The sequence below is a fragment of the Alternaria burnsii genome (assembly GCF_013036055.1).
Source record: "Alternaria burnsii strain CBS107.38 chromosome Unknown 705, whole genome shotgun sequence".
Lineage (NCBI taxonomy): Eukaryota > Fungi > Ascomycota > Dothideomycetes > Pleosporales > Pleosporaceae > Alternaria > Alternaria burnsii.
Window position 1 is genome coordinate 104479 of NW_024066107.1, and position 23436 is coordinate 127914.

A 23436-nucleotide genomic window follows, 5' to 3' on the forward strand; every position below is an offset into this window, starting at 1 on the left:
GTTTTCCCTCCCTCTTCAACTCTATACTACTTTGTAGCGAAACAACCTGTATACCTAGTATGAAGGAAATCAAAACAGAGATCATAAACACGACGGAGCAAATTGGTGATCTAGTCGATTGGCTCGTCTTCCGCCATGAACCGCCAGTTTCGCTCCCACCAACCATGTACATAGATCTCGAAGGCGTAAACCTCTGCCGTGAGGGCTCCATTTCCATCCTTACCCTTCTAATCGATAACGGCGTTCCGACCCGGCGCGTCGGCCTGATCGATGTGCATACACTAGGCGCACAAGCGTTCAACACTGCTGGTGCCAAACGGAAGACGCTAAAGGATATCCTCCAAGACGAAAAGATTCCAAAGGTCTTCTTTGACGTTCGCAACGATTCAGATGCGCTGTTTGCGCATTTTGGCGTGGCGCTGCAGGGGGTCGAGGACGTCCAGCTTATGGAGAGTGCGACAAGGAAGACAACGGCATCTCGGAAGTTCCTGAACGGTCTGACCAAATGTGTTGAGAACAACTTGCCCATGTCCATTGGTGGTATCGGACTAGTCAGCTGGAAGCTGGCAAAGGAGAAAGGCGAGCGATTGTTCAAGCCCGAATATGGCGGCTCGTATGACGTGTTCAACCAGCGACCGATTCCAGAGGATATATCATCTTACTGTGTCGGTGACGTCCGGTACCTCCCTGAGTTACGGGATAAGTTTTACACACACAGGGCCTATCCGTGGCAAGACCTAGTCGGTGAAGAAACCAAAAAGCGCATTGCGACGTCTCAGAAATCGGACTACCAGCCTCACGGCCCAGATAAGGTGATGGCTCCATGGAGCAAAGAACAGAACATGCTTTTGGATCAGTGGAATTATGTTCCTCCTCGCAATGACTTTGACGAGGACTTTGACGAGTCCTTCGACTCAGATGATTGGTACGATGACGGGCCGACCAGCTGTAGGGACGTCATCGACGATTGCGACTACGACTTTTATTATTCAGACTAAGCCTCGCAAACTAGTTACCAAAAGTTAGATACTTAGGTTATGTGTTAGCTTTCTACTTGTTGTGGGACATGTCAAGGAATCTTCAGGCTGCCATTAATGTAACTGGGGTCCTAAGCTCATCGGGTTGCGATACGTGTAAGAGTTATGCTCGCGCAAGATGATGGAAAAGTGGAAATAAGTCTGATTCTAGTACCTACACAGACTGTCAAATGCACGACTGCGCCATCTAAAGCCACTTTTGCTTCTGCAAGGCCTTTTCCTCGCAGAGCCGGTGTCAGCCTAAGATTCTATAACATCTTTGAACCGAAAGAAAAGGAAATTCGTCTCAATATGCGTGCGTGTTAACCCTCTCTCTCTCTCTCTCTCTCTCTCTCTCTCTCTTCATCCGCCTCTTCCCCTTCCCTTCACCTTGCGAAATAATCCCTCGCCCCATCTCTACTAGGACTATACGGCGTATACTGCTCCTGTCCCCTATGTCCCCTACCACCACCACCACTACTTCCCATGGGCGCCGCCCCCGACACCAACCTCCCCTGATCATTGTTATTCCCCATCTCATAATAAGGACTCGCGTCCCTAGAATCCACGCCCCTCAAATCAAGACTGGGACTAGGACTATACTCCCTCAGTGCACTAGGCGTCTGGTGATACCCCTGAGGATACAAGACACCAGGGTCCTCTCCATTATTAAAAGTGCGCTGTGAGTCCTGACTCGAAGGACGGCCCCTCTCGCTACCACCACGTCCCCAATGGCTACTACCAGCAGGGCTATCAGGTCTTCCTCCGCCACCACCACCACCACCAACTGTGCTGCCGCCGTAGACCGAACCCTCGCCACCATGTTCATCGCTAAACTCGGGTCTATTTTTGTAATTCTCAAAATCCATATTCGACTCGGACACAAACTCAAACGGCGCAGGCGCAGTAGCAGCGGCAGTTGTTGATGTCGCCATCTTCCCAGGATGCTCTTTGCTCATACGCTTCATGTAAATGTCGCTGAAAGCAGCGCTGTCGCCGATATCGCCGTCGAGACGCCCGCGGTAGATTTCTGCGAGGAGATGCTTACTCTTCTCATGCACCATTGGCACAGTCAACTTCTGGTACAGCGCGGGGTGCCCAAATCGCACCGCGACACGGTCTCTGCGGCGGGACTCCTTGTCGATGGGGGTCGGGGCTTCGGTGCCCTTTGCTCTGGTGGTGCCTTGAGTGTAGTATTTAAGCGAGTGGTCAAAAGTGTTCTTGCAGTAGAATTTGAAGGCGATGAGACCAAGGGGCAACGGGGCCATGGCAGCCAGCATCTTCCATTTATGTTCGTAGCCGCGGGCGACGACGAGGAGAGCGACGATGCAGTTTGACAGAAAAGTGCCAACAAGCATGCGGTTGAAGAGAACGCGCCAGAATGCACCACCAGATTCATTCTTCGTGCAGAAGACGTACCTATCCCACATTAGTCAACAAACTGCGTTTTCATATTCAAATGCTGAGGACTTACATCAAGAGATACTTCTTCATCCAACTATCCAACGTAAAGTAGATGGCAACAATGACGAGGGTAATGGGTTGCAAAGGCGCAAAACACAACGCCACCGTCGAGTAAAACAAAAAGTAATTGTAATAACTCGCATAATCAAACGGCGGCGGCGCAGTCCTTGAGATGAGTTCCCTGGGCGTTGGATTCAAAAACTTGCGGGAAAAACTGCCCCACGCGAGATTCACAGCTTGCGCGAGATCAATCGCAGCACCTAGATTGCGCTGCACAAGCCATGTGACCCAAAACGGACTGACTTCACACAGCGTGCGCATAGTCGTGTCGAAGAAAGCAATCTGACGCAGGATATCCATAAACGGGACGTGTTGCTCAGCCGCGAGATTGATAATCATGACGACCATGCCAAACACGGCGCTGAAGAGCGAGAAGACGAAGAGATTGTTGAAGACGAAGAAGGCGTATAATTGCGCCGTCACGTGACGTTCTCGGCTCGTCTTTGTCAAATCACCTGCTTTGATACTCAAGCGCCGAAAGATAATGGGCAGAAAGTAGTAGAACAGCGACGTTAGAGCAGGCGCAGCGAGACCTTGTACCACGGCCCAGAAATCAGAGTGTTTTCCGAGTTCAACCTGGAATTCCGGCCACACGAAACCGAGATTGCTGAGCTTGGACAGGAAAACAGCGATGAGGGCGTTGGGAATAAAGTATAGCAGTGTCAGCAGCGTGATCCAGAAGTTGTTTACGATACGCCTCCAGCGGCGCGTTTTAGGATCCAGAGTCAGGTTCTTCCAGATGATATCCTTGGGCTTGGGAGCGAGGCGCACAGTGGTGCCCTTGACGTGTTTGCTACGGGCTGCGAAGGCGACCATGTGCGCGGAGTCGATGGTCTCGTAGCTAGCGAATCCATATGACAGAGCATCGCGCTTATCGATTGTTTCGCGGACTTCTTTGATCTGAGTTTCCAGGCGCTTGATGCGTGCTGTGAGGTAGTCGATTGCGTCCACCTTTTGCGTTCGGTCGGTGTACTCTGGGTCTTTCTTCGAGGGGGTGCAGAGTGGGCGTTCGGCGGGGAGCTTGTTCGGGTTCTTTAGGTACTTGGCTAAAATCTTCTCTAGTTCAATGACCGCTTCTTCGTGCGCCTCGATCAAGTCTGGGATATCCTTCACATTGCGTCCAACCGACGCGCGGGGCACCTCGGGCGTAGTCTTCAAGCTATCCGTGACCTCTACAATACCCTGGTCGCTCCGAAAGCTGCGGCCAATGTCCGTGATCATCAGCGTGCGTGCATACAGACTGTTTTGGTAGTCCGGGTGCTCCAGGTACTGGCGTCTCAGCCGATGTACAGCACGGTACATCCACCACAAGAAGCCGCACACAATGATGTCGATGATGTATGCCAGCACGACGAAAGCCCAGAAGACCTGACCGAATAAATCCCTGGGTGTCATCAGGAAGATGGCCTTGCTCGACATGTCTCCGTCAAAGTTCTTCTGGAACTCGACCGACTTTATTACGTTGACGGGTACTATGATGGCACAGGCGACAATGGCAAGCACAACGAACATGTTCCTGCACATGCGCGCAAAGCGTAGAAAGATGGTCGCATCGAGCCCAATCTTCTCGACATACTCGGGTTCGTTTGTCTTGAACACGGGGTGATACCACGCAAACAGTGACTTGTCCAGCGGCGGCGGTCGGTGTTTCTCGTCGGTATGTCGGAGACGGGGCGCGTAAACAATGGTATTAAAAGGGCGTAGTAGGAGGAAAAGTACGAAGATAGCGGCAGTGATGCCAAAGGATGTGCCGATAGCGATAAGGACTGAATCTTGGGATACCTGGCCTTGTCAGAGGTGCATGCAATTGACCGGGTTTTGGACGTACCGAGGCGCCCAATGGATTATCCGACATTAATTGCTCAAACTTTTGCTCTATGCTCAGGTCCCGCCGGAGCAGCGTATTCGGTAGTGGTGATGCCATGGTGAGTGTGGCGGGCACAGTGGACGTCGTGTAACGTGCGCAGCGAATGTGGTTGTAATGTGTAATGAGCGTTGTGAATGCCGTGGGTGTAGCACGTGCTGTGTGTGCACGTTGACGTACGTTCGTATCGAGGGACGATCTTGGGTCAGACAGCTCAGCGCATGTCTTCCTGCGATGATCCTGCTCTCACAGTATCTCTCTATCGGAAAGTTGGCTCTTGGTCGTATTCGATTCCCCTCTTACGGTCTCCGCAAACAAAGAAAACGTGGATGGGTATATGCGCTAAAGAGAATGAGTGTACAAAGCAGAGAAAGCCAAGAGACAAGCAGCAGTAACAGTAACAGCAACAGTAGTGAGAGATACGAGTTGTCGTCGCGTCCCTCGACGTGAAAGAGGATAGCGCAGTGCAAAGGAAAAAGGGCCGCTGATCCCTGTCAGGTCGACTGGACCGCAAGGGAAATCGGCAAGGGTCTCGGCTGGCGAGTCGTCCTGGCGTCTCAGGCACGTGCTCTGATTGGCTGCCTCGACGCGCCGTTTTAACGCCGGGTACGCGGCTCTCTCGCACGCTGGCGCTGGCGCAGCTCTGGCGGCTTGATTTTATTTTTGGCTTCTAGGCCTGGCCATGAGGATGTGCGAGCTGTTGGGCAGGGTAAAGAGGACATGATCGCCCCTTAGCACTCGGAGTAGTTTGCGGAGGAGCTTCGACTTGCGAGAATGTGCGCTAACCCTTCGCACTGCCACTCCGCTCTGCCGGCATCCATCAGCTTTGTTCAGCATCATTGAGGATGCATAAATCGATGAATGATGTGGCGGTGCGCAGGCGCCTCTTCGGATGAAGCTGCCCACTTGCTCGTTTCAAATATGCATGTTTCGGCGCATATGAGATGGGCCACGTTCATGCTTGAGATTCGTGGGCAACGTCGACTTTTATTGGGCAGAGTTGGAACGGAAGCACCGATACCCTTGTCGGTGTTGATACTGGTCGACGAGGAGAGTGGGGTGGATGAGGGGATAAGACCACAACCATTTAACTGCTTCTTTGAATCCTTGCACTCTCAGCGTGCTGATCCAACTGCAATGACTTCGAGACAAATTCGAGGTAGAGTACCTGGCTGATGATATAGGTTTCTCGGCCGCGAAAGCCTCTCGTGGGAAACCTGGAAGAATTATCGCGTTATGGAAAGCTGTTTTTCATGGATTGTACCCATCACCATAATGTGCTGTAAAAGTATGCACTGTGGTTTCTCCTTTATGATTGTAGCGTACACTACCACGCATATCTTTAGCGTCAGTTTTACGTAGGCAATATCTAGCGAATACAACTCACTAGGCCAAGCTTCTTCATAGACCGAGCATAAATACACAGGCTAACACACCGTTGAAAAGTATTCATGTAACGAATCCAATCCACATATACTACCCAGGTCCACAATCGCCACAGACATGCAAGCCAAGATCTACAAACCATCCCTCCATCTCGATTCAGAATCCAACCGCTTATTCTTTGTCGGCTCATCCAAGACTTCAGCCTACCTCGCTATATTGGCAATTGACCCTGGTACCTCTTTCTTTACCCGCCCCGAATGACTTATCACGTCAGAATCTAAACCTCTCGAATCATAGCATGTGCCTGGATTGCCTGATCATGTCGATAAGAAAAAACATCAGAAGCCAGCGAACCAAGACCCTTACATCATCATTGCTACCTCCAAAGAGACATGCTAAAGCCATCGTACAACAAGCACGGTAATTTCGCGAATGCTGATTCGCCGATACTAACGAAGGAAAAACAAAAAACAGACAAAAGTCCTAGTGATAATTGTAGTCGACATTCTTTCCTAGTATAACTTTTTATTCATCTTTCCCATCCATCCATCCCTTCCCCAACGATAGCAAGCTTGATGAAACAAATCATTCATCCAACGTCCAAAAAAAACAACCCCCAATCATAATATTTCATCTCTCTCTCCCCCCAATTCTTACGCCCCCGCCCCCTCCACAAGCCCCGCAACCTTCCTCGCCAAATCCTCCGCCTCCGCCTTGGTCTCCGCCTCGGCATAAACCCTAACCGCATCTTCCGTCCCACTCGCCCTCGCAAAGCTCCTCCCCTGCCTAACCTTCTGCACCTCCTTATCAATCTTGTCCTGCAAGCCCTCCGGACTCGTAAGTTTCCTCTCCGCATCCCTCGTCTTGAAAACATAACGATCTTTAACCAACACCTTCAAAAGGCGGTTAGGCAGATCCGAATACGTCGACAACCACTCCTGCGGTCCCCACCGCTTATGCGCCAGCACAACTTCTACGAGCAAAAAGTCTGAAAGCGCATCTCCCACGGCTTGATTGATCAGCTCGATGCACGCCCTCAGCACATCGAGCGCCTCCTTCTCCCCCGGGTTCCGGGGCTCATGGCTCGCAATCGTGGCCAACGTGTCGTGGCTAAAGATGACAGTCCCGTGGCCATTCGCTTCAAAGTAGACGCCAATGTCCAGTTTCTCAGCCGCGTGGTGCAGGTACTTGACGCCCGTGGGTGTGCAATCGACTTTGAGTTTGAGATTGTCTTCGACGTACTTTGTCGCAGCGCCGTTGGCGTAGGCCGTCTGGACGACGCCAATCTTCAGCTTGTCGGCCAGATTACTCTGTCGCACCAGGTCGCCGAGAAAAGAGGCGACGAGCGTGGCGATGCGGTCTCCGTCTAGGAGCCGGAATACGTTCTTCTCGTCTTTGAAGTAGTAGACGACGCGGTCGGCGTCGCCGTCGAGCGAGCAGCAGCGGTCGCCAGGCCCGGCCTTGGAAGAGGGAGGGGCACGTTGGTTGGTTTTTACAAAGTCTGCTCCGCACTGGGTGGGAGAAATAGATTAGCGTTATTGTTTCGGTGTGCATCTTTCGTGGACGAGAGGACTTACGTCGACGTTGAGGCTCTCAGGCTTGATGACGTTGTCGTTGATTACAGAAATGTCGAGACCGCCTTGGTCTTTGGACGGAAGATACTTGACCAGCTTGTTCAGCGCTGGCCCACCGACACCGTTGGCACAGTCCACTGTCAGACTGCCAGAAGGCTGCTTTCCCTTCAGTGCCGTCTTGAAAGCCGCACTGAACTTCTCGTAGTAGCCCTTCTCGGTTGGCTCACCGTAGGCATCCTTGGTGCCCTCGGTATTCAAGCACCGTACCATGTAGTGTAACTGCGGCGTGGTCAAGAAGCCATAGTCCTTGGTCTCGGCACCAGCGCTGTTCAAGCCGTCCTTGAGGCATTCGAGAAGCCTCGAGCCGGACGCTCTTGTGTCTCGGGCTACTACGACGCGGGCAGGCGTATCGAGGTCGATTTTGTACTGAGCGGCAATGTCGTGGTAGTATTTGGACACGTCGGCGGGGGTGGCTTGGTTAGCCATCTTGGTGCTGATGACTTCCCATTCTTCTTGGAGCATGTTGCCCATTGGCTCAACAAGCTTCACGCCGTTGTCCTGGGGTGGGTTGTGCGAGGCGGTAATCATGACGCCAATCCATTTTCCCTTGAGCGCTCGCGACCGGAGAGCCGCAATGAGGCCGACACGGGTCAGGACAGAGTCGAGGACATCTGCTTTTGTCCGGAAGCCAGCTGTTCCATACGTATACACAAGACCCTCGGGCGCAGGGTGCTTTTGCGCGGCGTCAGCGACGGGGTCGGACATGGTGGGGGGGAGGTGGATGAATGGACTGGTAGTTGATGGGGATGTTGACAATGGAAAAGATGCGAATGCTGCGTATTGTATAGCTAGCTGACGGTAGCTATGAGGCTCCTCACGACCCCGCCAACCTTGCGCACTAGCAGGGATGGTGCATGCAGGGTTGTGCGTGCCTGTTGATGATGATGCGTGCCTGACTAACACGTTTTCACCCTTCCAACTGACAAGTCCTATTCTTAGGTCTTGTATCCATCCGTTGCTGTTCGCCCCTTTGCTCGACCAGAGTGTGAGGCTGCTACTGAAACTTACTTATCCGAACGCCTGTCAAATGCCAGCATGATGATTGTCGCTTTCGCCTAAATTCTTTTTTTGGCGTGCCGTGGCCATGTCGCAATTGCGGGGTTTTGTGTTACTGGTACCAAGCGGAGAGCTTGACCGCTCCTCTTACCATGTCGTTGCAACGTGCGACAAGCAACACGTTTCCGGTGATCTGAGGTGGAGTCCGGAGCTTTGTCCGATGCTACCCGTCAACGTAGAATAACCTAGAATTTGATCACATTCTTCTACTCAGCCATCGCTCTTTGAGTGAGGCAATGGTATCATGCACCATAACTGCGCTCTAGTCAAATCCTGGAAGATGTCAGCTAGTACCACAGCCATCACCAGCAGAGGCATATGAAAGCGTTGCCGGCTTTACTGTTACTGTTGAGCATAATATCACATCACCAGTTCCAAGCAGAATGGGAAACATATCATGACACACTCGAACCGACTCAATTACCTCCACTTGCGAAATGAGACAAGGGAAGAATCAGACTACTTGAAAAGAGCCCTAGTCAATCGGAACGTGACTAGAATACCTGCTTGACAGGTAATATAAAGGAAAAAGTAGCGCCACCAAAAGTTCAGAGGTTCAAACAGTTTCCAATACAAGAAATGGAAACAGTCAAAAAGGTCAGAGGCACAAAAGGGATACAGTCTCAAGCAACTAAGACGTCCACTAGAACCCCCCCTCTCCCCTTGCTCTCTCTTTCTCTCCACTCTGCCTTTCCCTTACGCTCCCAAATCAGAAGCCCTGAGGCCCAAGCCCAGGAAACCTGCCACCAAACCCACCCGCAAGGACGCTATGGCCAGGAACGGGGCTACCAATTTCGCCCAAACTAGAAGGCATCGCAGTTGCAGGCGCACTCTCGCTGAACCTGATCTTCTCCACCCTCCCATTGTCTGCCTCCTTGTAATCCAGAGTGCCACCACCATTAGTATGTGTGACGTCAAGGATGTCGCAAGCTTCCTTCATCTCCTCCATAGACACAGCAGCAGGGTCCATGGCCCCTCTTGACGCTTCGACTTGTCTGTGCACTTCGCTTGCATCGACATAGCCTTCTGCGTCAGCGGCACGCGGGCCGAGGGTTTTGCATGCAGCGCAGATTGTGCGACGGAGCCAGACTATGCGGTGTTCATTCGCGTTGCGCTCCATTCCCCTTGCGTTGCCTCCATTCAGAGAAAATGGCGAGTTGAATATGTTGGACGTGGGTGAGTTGCCCCAATTGCCACCACCAGCAGGACCTGGATGGAAACCTCCCAAGGGAGGTGTACCCCAGATACTACCCCCACCAACGCCTGGTGCACCAAACGACCCATATTGGCTTCCGGGAATATCCGCAAACCCGAATGACGGCGCTCTTACGGAACCATGTTGTTGCATGCTCGGCCGTCGATTCTCGGGTAACTCAGGTATATCGTCATCGTCGTCCAGCAGTGCTTTACTGCCGAGGTGGTTTGCAAGATCATCTACATCGCTTCCGTTTTGTTGACCGTCCTCCTTCACACTACTTGGACGCTTGATGGGTGTGGGTCGTTGAATGGGCTGTGCTGACGGCCCCGTAATAGGGCTTTCGTTTGAAAGTCTCTCAAACGATCCGCTTCCTTGTCTTGAATGCGTCGGCATACCCATTGGAAACGCGGTGGGCATTGGGGCGGTAAAGCCAGGGGGTGCGGGAAAACCTGGTGGTCCCTCCATTGGAAACCCGCCACGACCGATTGGGAGGGCGCCTGATGTGTGCATGCCTGGTGGTGGGAAACCACGGAAGCTCTGGGGCGCAGGTTGGGGGTAGAAGGGCATATTTGGACGGGGGCCCATCATTCCGGGCATCATTGAGGTGTGACCAGGGAAGCCATTGAGACCCGGTGGCATGTTACCCATCCCGAGTCCTGGTGGTCCTTGCATACCCGGTGGTGGTCCCATGGGAGGCATTGGAGAAGCTGGCTGGCCATGGGGATTGGATAGGCCTTGCTGTGGGATTGGTGCTTTGGTCAGAATGGACCTTGGTATTGACTGATTCGGCATCTGAGAATTCGGAGATGTTGACTTGCTCGCCCCTAGAGTCGCGTGGGGAGTCTTGGGAGATGAACTGTGAGAAGTTTGGTGCGATGTCTGTCGTGGTCGGTTAGGTGTTGGAGCCTTTGGTACAGCTGGTGTGACAAGTGGCGAGGGCATTCCAGCCGACGAGTTCTGCTTCAGCAACTGGGGAGGCACCGCGACTGCTGGCTGCGACGACTTCTTCGCCGCACCAGCTATAGCATTGTGAACAGCGGCGGCGGCGGCTTGGTCTTCCTTTGCCGTACGGTTTTTGTCGACCTTTAGTTTTGAGTCGCGTTCCTTGCGCTCTTTGTCCTCTAGTGCCTTCTTCTCTTTTGCCTCTTTCTCTTTCGCTTCTCGCTCTTCACGTTCCTTTCGTTTAGCCTCGTCTTTGGCCTTTTTCTCGAGCGCTTTCTGTTCTCGTGCTTTCCTCTCGGCTTCCTGCTGTCGCTCGCGTTCTTCCTGCTGTCGTTTCAGACGCTCGGATTCCTTGCGCTGCTTCTCTTCCTCTTGAGCTTTGCGCTCGGCCTCTTTCTTCTTCCGCTGCTCTTCTCGCTTCTTCCGTTGCTCCTCGAGTCGTTTCTCTTCTGCAGCCTTGGCCTCGGCCTCTTTGGCTGCTCGTTCGGCTTCCTTCTTCGCTTCCTGCTCCGCCTTCAACTGCCTCTGCTTGTCCTTCTTCTCTTTTCGCTTCTGGGCTTCTTTTGCTTTCTTGGCCTCTTTCGCATCTTTCCGTACGTCCTCTTCTGCTAGTTCTTCGAGCAACTTCTGCTGCCTTTCTGCGGCTACCTTTTCTCGATACGCTTGGAGTACTCTTTGCTCAAACATTCGCGCTGCGAAGATCTGAAACATTCGTCGGCCCTCCTCCATCCGTTGCTCCTCAGTCATGGCGCCCTGGCAGGGTTAGTTGCAGATAGACACGCCAACTCAAGATACGCACTTCCTCATCCTCTTCATCCTCCTCATAGTCGTCGTCATCGTACTCGTCCTCATCCTCGCCCTCGTCGTCGTAATCGTCTTCGTCGGGCGGCGGAGCGTTGTGACTGTGACCGGTGTACGATCGATGCTGCGCACCTGGATGAGCCTGAACTTGAGCATCTTCCTCTCTTTGCATTCTACGCTCGGCGAGCTGCTCCATCATCTCGATGAACTTCTTCCCGTCGTTCTTGAGCAAATCGTCAGCAACCGTAAGTATGCCACCTAAAAGGATGAATCAGCATGCTCCCAGCACGGGTACAGGAAATGCATACCTTTGACCTGCAGACTGCTGCCAAACTGGAGGAAGTCTGAGGGCTCGGGCGGCGGTAGACTTGGCTCGCCGGAGCTGTAGTCACCTTCCGACGAGATCTCGCTGTCGTATTCGGAATCTTCGTCGTCTTCCTCGCCCGAATCGTACTCTTCTTCTTCTTCGTCGTCGTCGTCGTCGTAGGTGCCGGGAGGTGGATGGGGGTGGGAGTTGAGCATAGGGCGCGGGTGATGAGGAGCACTGGACGCATAACCATAATTAGCCTCGGGCATGAAACTACCGATGTCTTGCTGGTGGTGCGCGTACTGCTCGAGTTCTTCATAATAGGCATCATATAGAACCTCCAGCTCCTCCTCGATGGCTGTGCGCTTCCGGCCGCACACGGTGCAGCTGCACGAGTGCTTCTGCTGCTCCTTCATCTTGCGCAGAACCGCCTCCTTTTCGATCTTGACAAGCGACTTGCGCTCGTCCTCGCCGAGGGACAGCCAGAACTCGCGTATGCGATCCCTCTCGTCCTGCATGGTGGTGTTCCATATACGGTCCTGTCTGGAGCCAGATCGCGCGACAGAGTGGGCGGGCGACATGGAGTGTCCGGGTGCGGGGCTGAGGCGTGACGCGACGTGCTGGGTGTAGTCGAGCGGAGGAGGAGCGGAGGGCGCCTTCTTCTTCCGCCTGGACTTTTTGTTTGTGCTCCCTCGCATTGGCACGTGGCTGTAGGCTTGCTGGTAGTCGCCATTTGCGCCGTACGCGTGCTCGTACTCCTCGTCCGAGTAGTACTCCCCCTCGTCGTAGGCCGCCTCGTCCAGCTCGGGGTCCGCGTACTGCTGGCCTGGGGGAGGGGGAGGAGGAGGAGGAGGAGCACCGTTTCTCACAGGCGCAGGCGCAGGCGCAGGCGGTTCCTGTGCGGCTCTCTTGGCGGCCTCCTTCTCCCGTCGCTTCTGCTTCTTGCGGTTTACGGCGGTCGGGGTGGGATCGTGGGTCGCGGTGCCGTTGGGCGGCATAGTAGCCGGCGTCGGCCCTCGGGTGCCCTGGGCCATGTATGGGGATGGAGTGGCAGCTGGAAGACGTGTTAGAGGGCGGGCTCGCTATGTCGTTGGTGACAGCTCCGATATGGCGCGGGCAGACTAGCGTGCAGCCACCCGGGGCAGCAAAAGTGAGAGGAGGAGAGGTCAGAGGTGGAGGAGGGGCCGGCCACGCACAGCAGGGTATGCGATTCGAGTATGGGGAGACTCTTCGAGTGTCGGGCGCAGTGTCTCTTGGCTCGTGTGTCTGGCTCGTGTGCTCGGGCGGCGTCTTGCTTAGGTCATGCCGAGATGTCGTAGCCAGCCTCTTGTTGATGGTCGACGGCCCATTGTGGTACCGACGTTGCGATTCGCACCTGCCGCAAGTGCCACGTCTTGGCACCCCGGCAGCCTTCTGGAACCAAGGGAAGCTGGGAGAGAGGCTGTGCAGGTGCTCAGATTCCCATTCGTATCTCAACACCCACTCCCACACCGCACCACCACCGACGCCAGTGCACCCCGTCCCCAGTCCAGACGTCTGTAGCTTTAGCTCGCGCATGTCTCCGCCGTGATCGTCCCCAAGCTTCATTATTAAAACGCCCCCCGTCACCTCTCCATCACACCCATCCCCATTGTCGCAGAGGCATATCACCACACCACCCACCCACTCACCACCCACTCACCGCACACTCCCTCGACACACTGCTCGTCGCTAGTCTGTCGCTTCATCCTGCGCCTGCCCCCGGCCAAACCATTGACGTTTTTTGACGCCCGTTGACTCGATACCTGTCGCATCCACACCCGTCGACGCATCACTCGACGCATCACTCGACGCATTCGACGCCTTCACCACTCGCTCCGGGACACGCGCTCCGCTGACATCACACTCGCTCCCTCGCGCGGACAAGGCTACTTGGCTGTATCCTGCCCACCCGCGCATCACCGCATCCTCGACACGCACTATCCATCCTCGACCCGCAAGCCGGCTCAACAACACGCCCAACATCTTCCAACAACCTCCCGCTACCTGCGGTATTCCACCCCCATAATGGCACAACAGCAGCAGAATGGCGAGCCCGTAATGCGCAGGTACGTTTGATCTTCACTTTTTGGACCCTGGCCACATTTCACTTTAATATGTCGATCTTTCACCACCGTTTTCCCAAGTGCGCCCTTTGCTTTTTCCCCAACTCTATTTCATCCCGTCCGAGTCTCTTTCGACGACATGACTTCTGCATCCTCTGAGCATCTCCCCCCTTCGCACTTTGCATGTACGTTGCAGGAGAATATTCCGACTGCATCAACATGGGAGCTGAGGCACCCCGGCTTTTGCGCCATAGCTTGCATTGGCGCACCCGGTCCGACGACACGTCCGACTAAAAATAGGCCACCCTACAGGCTCCCCATGTCCACTTTTTATCGACTCGCGCTCAATTCTTTCTCCTTCTGGTTATCCAGTACATGCGAACCTTCTCTATCTACTTTTGGTCTTTCGGTCACGCCGACACTGTCGCACCATGACGCTCATACATTATGCCATACCCGTACAACATGCTGATCCTGTGCCTCTAGGAAGCTCGTCATCATCGGCGACGGCGCCTGCGGAAAGACGAGTCTTCTGAGCGTCTTCACTCTCGGTTACTTTCCAACTGTAAGATCCCCAAACACGTGACTTGCCTTTGCAAAGTATCTTCCTTTTCTGACTTAGACAGCGCTACGTCCCAACCGTCTTCGAAAACTACGTCACCGACTGTCGAGTAGACGGCAAATCCGTGCAGCTTGCCCTCTGGGATACCGCCGGCCAAGAAGACTACGAGCGCCTGCGTCCCCTCGCCTACTCCAAAGCGCACGTCATCCTCATCGGCTTCAGCGTCGACTCGCCCGACTCCCTCGATAACGTCAAGCACAAGTGGGCCGAAGAGGCGCGCGAACGCTGTCCCACGGTGCCCATTATCCTCGTCGCTCTCAAGAAGGATCTCAGAGACGATCCGTTGGCCCAAGAGGAGATGAGGAAGAAGAGTCTGAGGTTCACGACGACAAAACAGGGCACGGATATGAAGGAGATGATTGGTGCGAGAAAGTATCTCGAGTGCAGTAGTCTGACGGGCGATGGCGTTGATGATGTCTTTGAGGCTGCGACTAGGGCCGCGCTGTTGAGTGTGGATAAGAAGGAGAATCCGGGGTGTGGGTGTGTTGTTCTTTGAGAGGGTTGGGACTTGGGGGCATGGGAAAACACGAGATGGTGTTTTTCTTCTCCTGGTCTCTTTGTCTCTCTCTCTGTCTCTCTTTGCTTCCGCATCCTGATCTCCTTCTGCTTCTGCTTCTTCTTCCATCACACATCACTGCATTGGGCGGAGTAAACAACATGGAGTTGGCGATATATCTTGGGGTTTAACTTCAATTCTTTTCTGTTTTTTTTTGTTTGTTTTTATGTTTTTTACATCTTTTTGAGCGTAGCTGCATTGTAACCTTTCGAGTTGGAGAGAAGGAAAGCTATGCTGGCTTGTTGTGTGTAGCACTGGGGGCGACGAATTAGGGGCTCAGAGTGAGGAAAAACTCAAGACTGCTCTCTCTTCCTTTCTTTCTACCTTTCTCTCTCTTTCTCTCTGCTTGGCCCCGGAAGATGATTTGCGATGGAGAAAGAACGAGATTTGCGAGTCCTACTATATCTGCGATGTTGGCTAATGATTTGACGAGAAGATCCGCCAACTCCTTCCACTCCTTCCCTCACCTTACAAAGTTGTACATTCCAAGGGGTCGCTGTATGCGTCTAGAAACGCGCTGCTCTAGAATAGCGACATGTAGTAGTCTGTTTAGCAGCAATCGACAGCTAAACCATTGAACTTGTTTCCCGCTCATCAATGTAGCGTCATATGACATTTTGGCCGCGTGGACGTGTGGATAATGTGGTGATACAATGTGCCTTGTAACTCCAGATTCCCGGGGGTGTGGAGGCTGTACGATATATGTTTACACATTTTGATCAAAAAACGTCCCCCCTCAAAAAACCTTCATAACCCATGAAAACCAGCAACAACAAAAACAATGCAATGAACAGCATTTCTCTACTAACTAATTCCTAACCCACGCATGATTCCACCCCTCCCTCGGCGGAAAATCCGTCTGCACACGCCCATACTCGACCGGCACACTACCCCACACCCCCCTCTTGAGCATCGCACTACGATACAATCTGCCCACCTCTCTTCCTTTGCTACCCAAACGACTCGGATCGGCGCCCTGTCCGCCCGCCTCGTCCTGGCTGACGAGGTTGCCGTTGTTGTCCATGAGGCGCAGGTGCTCGCACGCAGACCGCATGGCCATGTATTGGCGTTCTAGCTCGCGTTCCTCGGCCCAGCGCCGCTTGCGTAGGAAGAGGAGCCAGGCGCGGTGGATGGTCCAGTGGCGGAGGGAGCGGTTGCGCGAGAAGTGGAGGGGGCGGGGGGTGAGGGGGTGGGAGAGGTGGTAGCGGATGTTGGCTGTGGGGGAGGAGATGTGTGTTAGCTTCTTCTTCTCCTTCTTCTTCTTTTGTTGCTTTCAACTTGGTGTTGTTGTTACTCTGATTGGGGGGGATTTGCGCGAAAGAAGAGGAGAGGGTGATTGCTTCGCGAGGTGTGGAGGTCGGCGTGGGGGACGTACTTATTCTGGGATCGTTTCCGGGGCCTTTTTTACTCCTCTTCTGCAGGCACGGTGTTGTGGAAAAGGTTGCTCGTTGCGGCTTGGGCGGTTGCCGACATGTTTGTTGTGCGGTGCGTTGCCAGATGTTGGTTGTTGATTGTGATGGCGGTGTTGTTTTGTAGGGCCGGAAGACGGGTCGGAATATCGAGAGATTCATGGTTGCTGCGGGGATTGTGTGAGGCGCAATGGCGGCTTTGGTGGTTGCGATGTTGGTGACGATGGTCGAGTGGAAATTCGCGATGCGCGGAGAGACCCTTGTCTCGCCAAGAGGAGCTAGTGGGGTGGGAGAAGACGCCCTGTTGCAGACATCGTGGCGCATCAACACCGGATGTCGTATAATTTATCTGATTACCGATGGGACTATTGGTGTTACTCGGATGCCTTGGAGGTGCTCGTATTAGTTGATGATGATGGCTTCGCCTTCTGCTACCCAAGAACTACCTGGAAACTGTCAAAAGTAGACCGTGGTGGGAAGCGTCGAGCCTCCGTCGTCGCGGCTTGGGAGTAAAGTTTGAAGTGTTTCCTGTCGTTCTCTGCAGCTTCAGGAAACAATAAACATCCCGGGTTCGTAGAACGACGTATTACCGCGCACATATCGAGAGCCGCCTCTATTGCTATCGCCTAGAGGCATGGGTGTAGTAGGATTTCACTCAATCACCAACAACCGTGGTACAGCGGCGACCCAGAACTAGGAAGCCACTCACAACGTCTCAAATTACAGAACCTTCCGAATGTCAGTCTTTGGAAATTCAAGCAACCAATATATAAGATACAGAATTCTTTCTTCGTCTCTCAAACATTCTCAAGTTCTACATCTCACCAAGCTGCCTGCCAGACGTATACCAAAGCTACTACTGCTTCACACACTTTCCACTACCACATCTATCCAACTTGCGACAACACAATCCACCAAAATACCGCCTCACCAGCATTATGCACCTCACCACGTGCCTCTCCGCCATCACGGCGGTCCTCACGATGAGCCTCCCTACTGTAAGTCCCTCTCCATCATTATCTCCCTACCTTCATCCCCCAGCTCCTTCTACCTTGTAGATCCGTCTCACCCTCACCTTGCACCCATATACCAAACACCCGCAATTAATTCCATGTAGGCTCTAGCAAACGACCATAAACTGAGCCACGACTGCAGCATGTACCACGACGGCGCAAAGCGCTGTGCGTATTATCTCGGTTCCGTACAGATTTGCGAGGGAGGTAATTGGAGGTTCTGGGAAGGTTGCAACGGCAGCTGGTATTGTGGTGATTATGATGGGCTGGGGGTCAACGTCACATGTATTCCTGATGAGTATTACTGGGAGGAGCATGGGTTGAAGCCAAGCGTAGAGCCTTATCAGTGATTTTTTTTTGAACTGTAACTGTAAGAGGGGGGCTGTGAACATTGCGCTATGGATGGCAAGGCTCGCGGACTATGCATGGGGTGGGACTTGGGGACGTGGATGGGTTGGAGATGGGCATAAGTCGAGATGGGGGACATGTTTCCCGATATCGGAAGGTGGATGGGTCGCTCGGTGATACTTGGGTGGTAGACTCGATTAATTGATATTGCAAGTATCGTTGGGTTTTTCATCCTTGGTAGGGGGCGAATATACGTATGCCATACGCTGTACATTCAGTAAACGAGTGGATTAATGGCTCAGTACCATCGTCATTTCTACGCTTTCCCATTCGCATATACGATGCGTCATGAACTCATGCAAGTAACATCATATGCGAGATTTTTCAACGACTTCACGCTCTCATCGCTCCATACGCTAGATCAGATCTCGATCGAAATCTATCGCAAGGACGAGTAACATATGTGATCATAAATCAGATCTCTGGGTGCAAGTAATCTTGAAGAGGGGACTCATAGTCATTGCGGATGCTTACCATATTATCTGCCAGATCGTTTAGTCACTAGTAACCTCTTTCCATGGTACAGCCACGCTCTTTTAGTAGCAAGCCATTTGTCACATAATACCAAACATGGCCTATGCCGGGGCAAGTAGTGGGCGTGTTCATTTCTAGTCTACTCGGTAGAATTACCCATACATCTCAAGCCATCCGTGATCGCAGGCAAGCGAAATCCTGCAATCTTATAGTCATCTCATTCGTGGGCGACAAGTGCGCTGCTTCATCGTGTTCGCCAAATTACTTCATACATATATTCACCCCGCACATACTACACACTTAGGTCCCCTGTAGCCCCTACTGTACACGTTTACGCAGAATTTCAATATTGGACATACCGCATCCGTGGGAAAATCTTGCTGGGACACGTGGTATCGCAACAACCCTTTCTCAACAAGCCACTCACAACGTCTACAAGTCTCAACAATCCTAAAGAAACAGACCCTGGATACATCTACTCGTAATGATCGTTGAAACATAATTGCAATGGATTGAAGGCATGGAGAATTCGCTACGCTAGTGGATGTGGCAAGCACCAGTAAGGGCACGGTAAGTACCAATAAGGGTGCGGTAAGTACCAGTGAGGCCAGGTAAGCACCACTAACAATACATGAGATTGCAGCTTCTCACAAATATAAATACCCGCTGTTTCGTCCTGATCCTCCTCATCTCCCCAGCTCCTCATCTCTTCAACTCTACATCTCTCTTTTTTGCTTCTAAGCTTCAGTCCCTCATCACTGCTTTCAAGCTACAGTCCCTCATCACTGCTCCGAAGCTCCAGGGAGAAGCCTGATCACCGCCTAGCAAAGAACAGGTTACGTTTCTCTCACTATCTCATCGTCTTCTTAATGCTAACACAACTACAACTACAGGCCTACAGCTAGGAATCTACAACTACATCTCCACTACCACAGACCGACACTTACAACCAACGTATCCTTCCCATCGCACTAATACATTCGTGTCTCTTCTTCTCCACGATCATGAAGTACTCATGCCTTCTCGTCGCCGCCTTGGCCTCACTCATCACCACCGTAAGTGTTCTCCTCTCCTCAGTCAATCCACAGCCCGCTATCATCATGCTAATCCCTATCTCAACCCTCAGGTCGTCGCCCACAAACCTAGGGGTTTTGATGACCCCTGGGGCTGGAAGCCCACTGGACCAAGATGCAAGTACAACGAGAAAGGCGTGTACGGCTGCTTTGGACAGAAAATTAGCCAAGAAGAAAAGTACCCCGAGGATGCGAATGAGCTCAACAAGGTGCCGGAAGGCGGGCGATGGCCAGGCACGCCAGGGGGCCATGCATGAGTTACTGTCGCAATCGCCATTTTGACTTGCATGGACAACTTGATCGTCGGTGTCGCCAATGGATACAAGTACAAGATGCGTTATGGATATGCAGCCAGTGGTTTGCGGATATGGGTAATGAGGTTCGCGGATGGACACGCCAACCACCGCTGAGCATGGATTCATAGAGTCTTCATCGGATCGAGCCTATAGCTGAGTCCTGATAATTCACTAATCGAATCACGAGGTTCTTCATTACCTTGGCTTGAATGGAGATATATTGATGTCGTGATTGCGTTGCATTGAATGATATGTCCTTGTGCGAACCATGCTTCTCGATCGGAAGTCGCTTGAATTTCGACACTTGAATCGTTCACTTGAACATAGTGTCGATCGATCCAATGAGGACTATATATGTATATCGAGGATACGGCTGTTTTTTCTTCTCTATATTCAACGACGTCTGCATAGCTACATCAGCATCTCCGAGCACCTGCTATTACACAGCTCTCAGAGACAGACTTTCTCCAATACTGACACGAGCAAGTTAACCATGCGTCTCGTCTCTAACATCCTCCTTTTCTTGACCGTTGCTCTCCTCACATTCGCCAACGACTTTGACGAATGCAAAGTGGGGGCAAGGATGTGCTATGGGGCCGCTCCCAAGGAATGCAAGAGAGAAAACTTTATCGCCCCCGCAGTATGGGAATTCGCGGAGGATTGTGGGGATGGAGAATGTAACCCAGCCGACGGAAAATGTCATTGGCCAAACAAGTGAATCGCCAAGAACGATAAGTCTGGTTGGGGAACCGATAATTTGGGACTGCCGAAAGAGTGAGCTGACGATTGTAGGTTAATTAGGAAGAGGGCAGCTGTGGTTCTCTGGGCGATAAGATATGGGGGAAATGAAGTCTGTATCATACCTTGGGACTGGTTTGGGCTTCAAGAATGGTTTGGAGGAATTTGGAATGCTGGGAACTCAGAGGCATGGTGGAAATGGAATGTGGCTGTCTCTCATGGTTCTACCTGTACCGTGACATATTTGTGAATTTTAATTTGGTGCTTTTTGTTAGCCATTAAATACGTGTTAGGGGCTTAGCTTGTGTGAAATCTGATCGAGTTTCTTATTGCTTTGGACAAGTACCATAGTTTCCAGGTGGTTTGATGTTATGATTGATTCGATTGTGTTGTAGGTTACTTTGAAGGCGACATGAGTTCTTCACACTTGTCCTCTTCACATACGAACATTCACTGTACCTCTGAACCTTTCTCTGAGGAGTATATAACCTGTGAGCCGCTCCTATACTCCTGATTCTCCTCCTCCACCACCACCACATTTATATCACCGCACCAGCATCTTAATCACAAGATATCTCTCTGCCACCTAAACAAAGAGCGAAAACAGTACGACTACGATGAAACTGCTCACCTCCTCCATCTTCACTGCTCTGACTTTCCTATCTCTCACGCTTCCTACCCTCGCCAACGGCGGTCGTAAGGACTGTAAAGAGGGCGAGAGACGATGCTCACCCGCTAAAGACAACACCGTTCAGCAATGCAAGAACGGGAAGTGGGAGTGGGTTGAAACATGTTATGATGTCTATGTTCCCTCTGTGTGCGACGTCGGCGGGTTCTGCCGTAAACACTATCCAGCCGTGCCTCCTACTTAGGTACGTTTAGTTCACAGATTTACGAATTGAAGATAGTCCGCAGAGTAGGCTAACGAAGGGGACTATTATAGATCAGAGGTATCGGGAGCGATTCGGTATGAAGGGTCATGAAGTGGGGAAAGATGGCTGGATGGATCTTTTGGGCGCAAGAGCTATAGTCCTTCACATGACTGGCCATGAAGTGATGTATTGAGAAGCGATGGAAGTGAATCATTCGGAGTTTTTCTTAGTAGTTTGTTGACACTTCGGTAATATCTTTTTTAGTTTACTGGTCGGCATTCACAATGAATACAATTTAAATATAATATAGAATACCTGCTTCTAATGCGACTACAGACACCTACTTGTTGTGATCCGGGAAAGGATTCGTTCGTGAGTGTTTATATTGTAGTAGACAATCCAACTCTATTAGCATATCTAGCAGTACTGGTCAATCTCTTGGTCTACACTTTCGACTAGGAACTCAGCAGCAACTTCCTCATCGAAGCGACAGGAAGCAACTGCGTCTGCGTCGAAAATACCGCCAAAGCAGCAACAGTCGCAGAGAAGACATAGCCGACGCGTCTCCAATCAACCAGGTTTGCTCCCTTCTCATCATCCCAAAGATCGCTGTGCGGCCGGTTTGGCATCGGCAGCGCTTTGATATGCGTACCCCCACGTGAGGTGTCACAAAGCACGTCGATCATCTTCTCTGCATGGTATAGTGGCACGATATATCTTGCTATAAATTTCGATGTCACAGTGTCCATGGCCTGTACACTTTGTTGGGCGTGAGAGAACTTCAGGAGAGCGGTCGCGCGGTCAACACGGAGGCTTTGAGTTGTTTGAAAAGCTTTGACGAAGTCGGCGTCGGTGATGCTTTCGCCTTTGCGGTTCAAAAGAGCGTGAAGTTGGTCTGCGAGAACTGCGGCATCTTCGATTGCGCTGTTTCCGCCATGGCCGCTGATAGGGTTGAACTACGAGACATATCAGTCTGATGATCCTCCCTTAACTTTGTTAGACTTACTTTGTGGGCGGCATCGCCAATGGTCATGATACGATTGTAATGCCATTTACTAAACACCACCTCTGGAAGAGCTTGTAGGGTCGATGTTTTGCGTAACGCATACAGTTCGCCGAACGTCAGAGTATCTGTGATATGATCGGACGCATGTTCCGCTACCAGCGCGTCCTCTTGATCCTTCGTGTAGCGCGGGATCTTGCCATAGGCCGTCACCGGAAGCTTCTTGAACAGAAACCAGTAGATGCGGTGATCTGGTCCGGTCAAGACGAGGTATGAATTGTTTCGACCTTGTACATTTTGTGTCGAACAAGGGAATTTCTCGCTTGGTCGGGATATGCCGAAAATGCAACAGTATTCTGTTGGTATCGATCGATCGCTGACAGGGAAATATCCGGGTGTTTCTTGATCTGCCAGTCTCCACATCTCCTCGCGCACTGTGCTGTGAATACCATCCGCGCCAACAAGGATATCACCGTGGTAGGTTTCCCCGTCTGCGGTGACAACTTCAACCCCGCCAGTAGACTGCCTGACCTCGGTGACTCCTTTGTTGGTGAGGACCTTCGATTTGTCAGGCAGCTTATCATATAGAACCTGGATTATCATCTGACGGTCCACGAAGACCGGCGAATATCCAAAACTGTCCACATCAGCTTCAAGACAATGAGGTCATGCAGACGTTTGTAACTCACCGCTCGGTTATGCGTTTGTTGGCTCCTTCAAAGAGTAATACAACCTTGCCATTGTCGTCCCTCTGAGTCAATAGCTCACCAGCATCCACACCCTTGAGTAAAGCTTTGACATCGTCAAAGCAATCAAACTGATCGAAGATACGAAGGCCATAGGGAAGTATACCAATACTCGCACCTAGATCAGGAGCAATCTTTCCATACTTTTCTAAGACCAGATAGTCTATTCCAAGCTTTTCGAGGATATTGGCCAAAGTGAGTCCAGCAACGCTCCCACCGGCTATGAGAACCCTCCTGTGCTTCTGGGATGACATGATGAGAAGCTCAAGAAACTGGTGATGTGAGACGTTGAGACGAGAGAGAATGTGTTGCACAGCGATCTAATCTTTTGAAACACACGACAGAGCTATTTAACATAGTGTTCTCGTGCTGTTGACCGAAGAAGGTCCGACCTTCCAATCCCTCTACCTTTGC

The 23436-nt window shown here is 52.0% G+C and overlaps 10 protein-coding genes across 10 annotated transcripts; 5 read left to right on the top strand and 5 right to left on the bottom strand.

The window, feature by feature from the left end:
- Positions 1 to 59: 59 nt before the first annotated feature.
- GT037_000040 (uncharacterized protein) lies at positions 60 to 998 on the top strand (the record flags this gene model as incomplete). The annotated part of the gene is made up of 1 exon (XM_038925087.1): positions 60 to 998. One exon carries the CDS (start codon positions 60 to 62, stop codon positions 996 to 998), a length of 939 nt encoding a protein of 312 aa, XP_038790943.1.
- A 404-nt stretch (positions 999 to 1402) lies between these two features.
- On the bottom strand, positions 1403 to 4464 carry GT037_000041 (duf-domain-containing protein; the record flags this gene model as incomplete). Its single annotated transcript, XM_038925088.1, has 3 exons — positions 1403 to 2435; positions 2491 to 4322; positions 4369 to 4464. The coding sequence occupies 3 exons, from the start codon at positions 4462 to 4464 to the stop codon at positions 1403 to 1405; spliced, it is 2961 nt and encodes a 986-aa protein (XP_038790944.1).
- Positions 4465 to 6443: 1979 nt separating this feature from the next.
- On the bottom strand, positions 6444 to 8129 carry GT037_000042 (phosphoacetylglucosamine mutase; the record flags this gene model as incomplete). Its single annotated transcript, XM_038925089.1, has 2 exons — positions 6444 to 7301; positions 7368 to 8129. 2 exons carry the CDS (start codon positions 8127 to 8129, stop codon positions 6444 to 6446), a joined length of 1620 nt encoding a protein of 539 aa, XP_038790945.1.
- Positions 8130 to 9189: 1060 nt separating this feature from the next.
- GT037_000043 (uncharacterized protein) lies at positions 9190 to 12762 on the bottom strand (the record flags this gene model as incomplete). Its single annotated transcript, XM_038925090.1, has 3 exons — positions 9190 to 11373; positions 11420 to 11679; positions 11730 to 12762. The coding sequence occupies 3 exons, from the start codon at positions 12760 to 12762 to the stop codon at positions 9190 to 9192; spliced, it is 3477 nt and encodes a 1158-aa protein (XP_038790946.1).
- A 1012-nt stretch (positions 12763 to 13774) lies between these two features.
- GT037_000044 (gtp-binding protein rho2 precursor) lies at positions 13775 to 14930 on the top strand (the record flags this gene model as incomplete). The annotated part of the gene is made up of 3 exons (XM_038925091.1): positions 13775 to 13815; positions 14299 to 14377; positions 14439 to 14930. The coding sequence occupies 3 exons, from the start codon at positions 13775 to 13777 to the stop codon at positions 14928 to 14930; spliced, it is 612 nt and encodes a 203-aa protein (XP_038790947.1).
- Positions 14931 to 15798: 868 nt separating this feature from the next.
- Positions 15799 to 16561, bottom strand: GT037_000045 (uncharacterized protein; the record flags this gene model as incomplete). Its single annotated transcript, XM_038925092.1, has 2 exons — positions 15799 to 16205; positions 16366 to 16561. The coding sequence occupies 2 exons, from the start codon at positions 16559 to 16561 to the stop codon at positions 15799 to 15801; spliced, it is 603 nt and encodes a 200-aa protein (XP_038790948.1).
- A 776-nt stretch (positions 16562 to 17337) lies between these two features.
- Positions 17338 to 17762, top strand: GT037_000046 (uncharacterized protein; the record flags this gene model as incomplete). Its single annotated transcript, XM_038925093.1, has 2 exons — positions 17338 to 17397; positions 17517 to 17762. 2 exons carry the CDS (start codon positions 17338 to 17340, stop codon positions 17760 to 17762), a joined length of 306 nt encoding a protein of 101 aa, XP_038790949.1.
- Positions 17763 to 19298: 1536 nt separating this feature from the next.
- GT037_000047 (uncharacterized protein) lies at positions 19299 to 19624 on the top strand (the record flags this gene model as incomplete). The annotated part of the gene is made up of 2 exons (XM_038925094.1): positions 19299 to 19349; positions 19421 to 19624. The coding sequence occupies 2 exons, from the start codon at positions 19299 to 19301 to the stop codon at positions 19622 to 19624; spliced, it is 255 nt and encodes an 84-aa protein (XP_038790950.1).
- Positions 19625 to 21018: 1394 nt separating this feature from the next.
- GT037_000048 (uncharacterized protein) lies at positions 21019 to 21273 on the top strand (the record flags this gene model as incomplete). Its single annotated transcript, XM_038925095.1, has 1 exon — positions 21019 to 21273. The coding sequence occupies one exon, from the start codon at positions 21019 to 21021 to the stop codon at positions 21271 to 21273; it is 255 nt and encodes an 84-aa protein (XP_038790951.1).
- Positions 21274 to 21728: 455 nt separating this feature from the next.
- Positions 21729 to 23276, bottom strand: GT037_000049 (uncharacterized protein; the record flags this gene model as incomplete). Its single annotated transcript, XM_038925096.1, has 3 exons — positions 21729 to 22229; positions 22280 to 22913; positions 22966 to 23276. The coding sequence occupies 3 exons, from the start codon at positions 23274 to 23276 to the stop codon at positions 21729 to 21731; spliced, it is 1446 nt and encodes a 481-aa protein (XP_038790952.1).
- Positions 23277 to 23436: the final 160 nt, after the last annotated feature.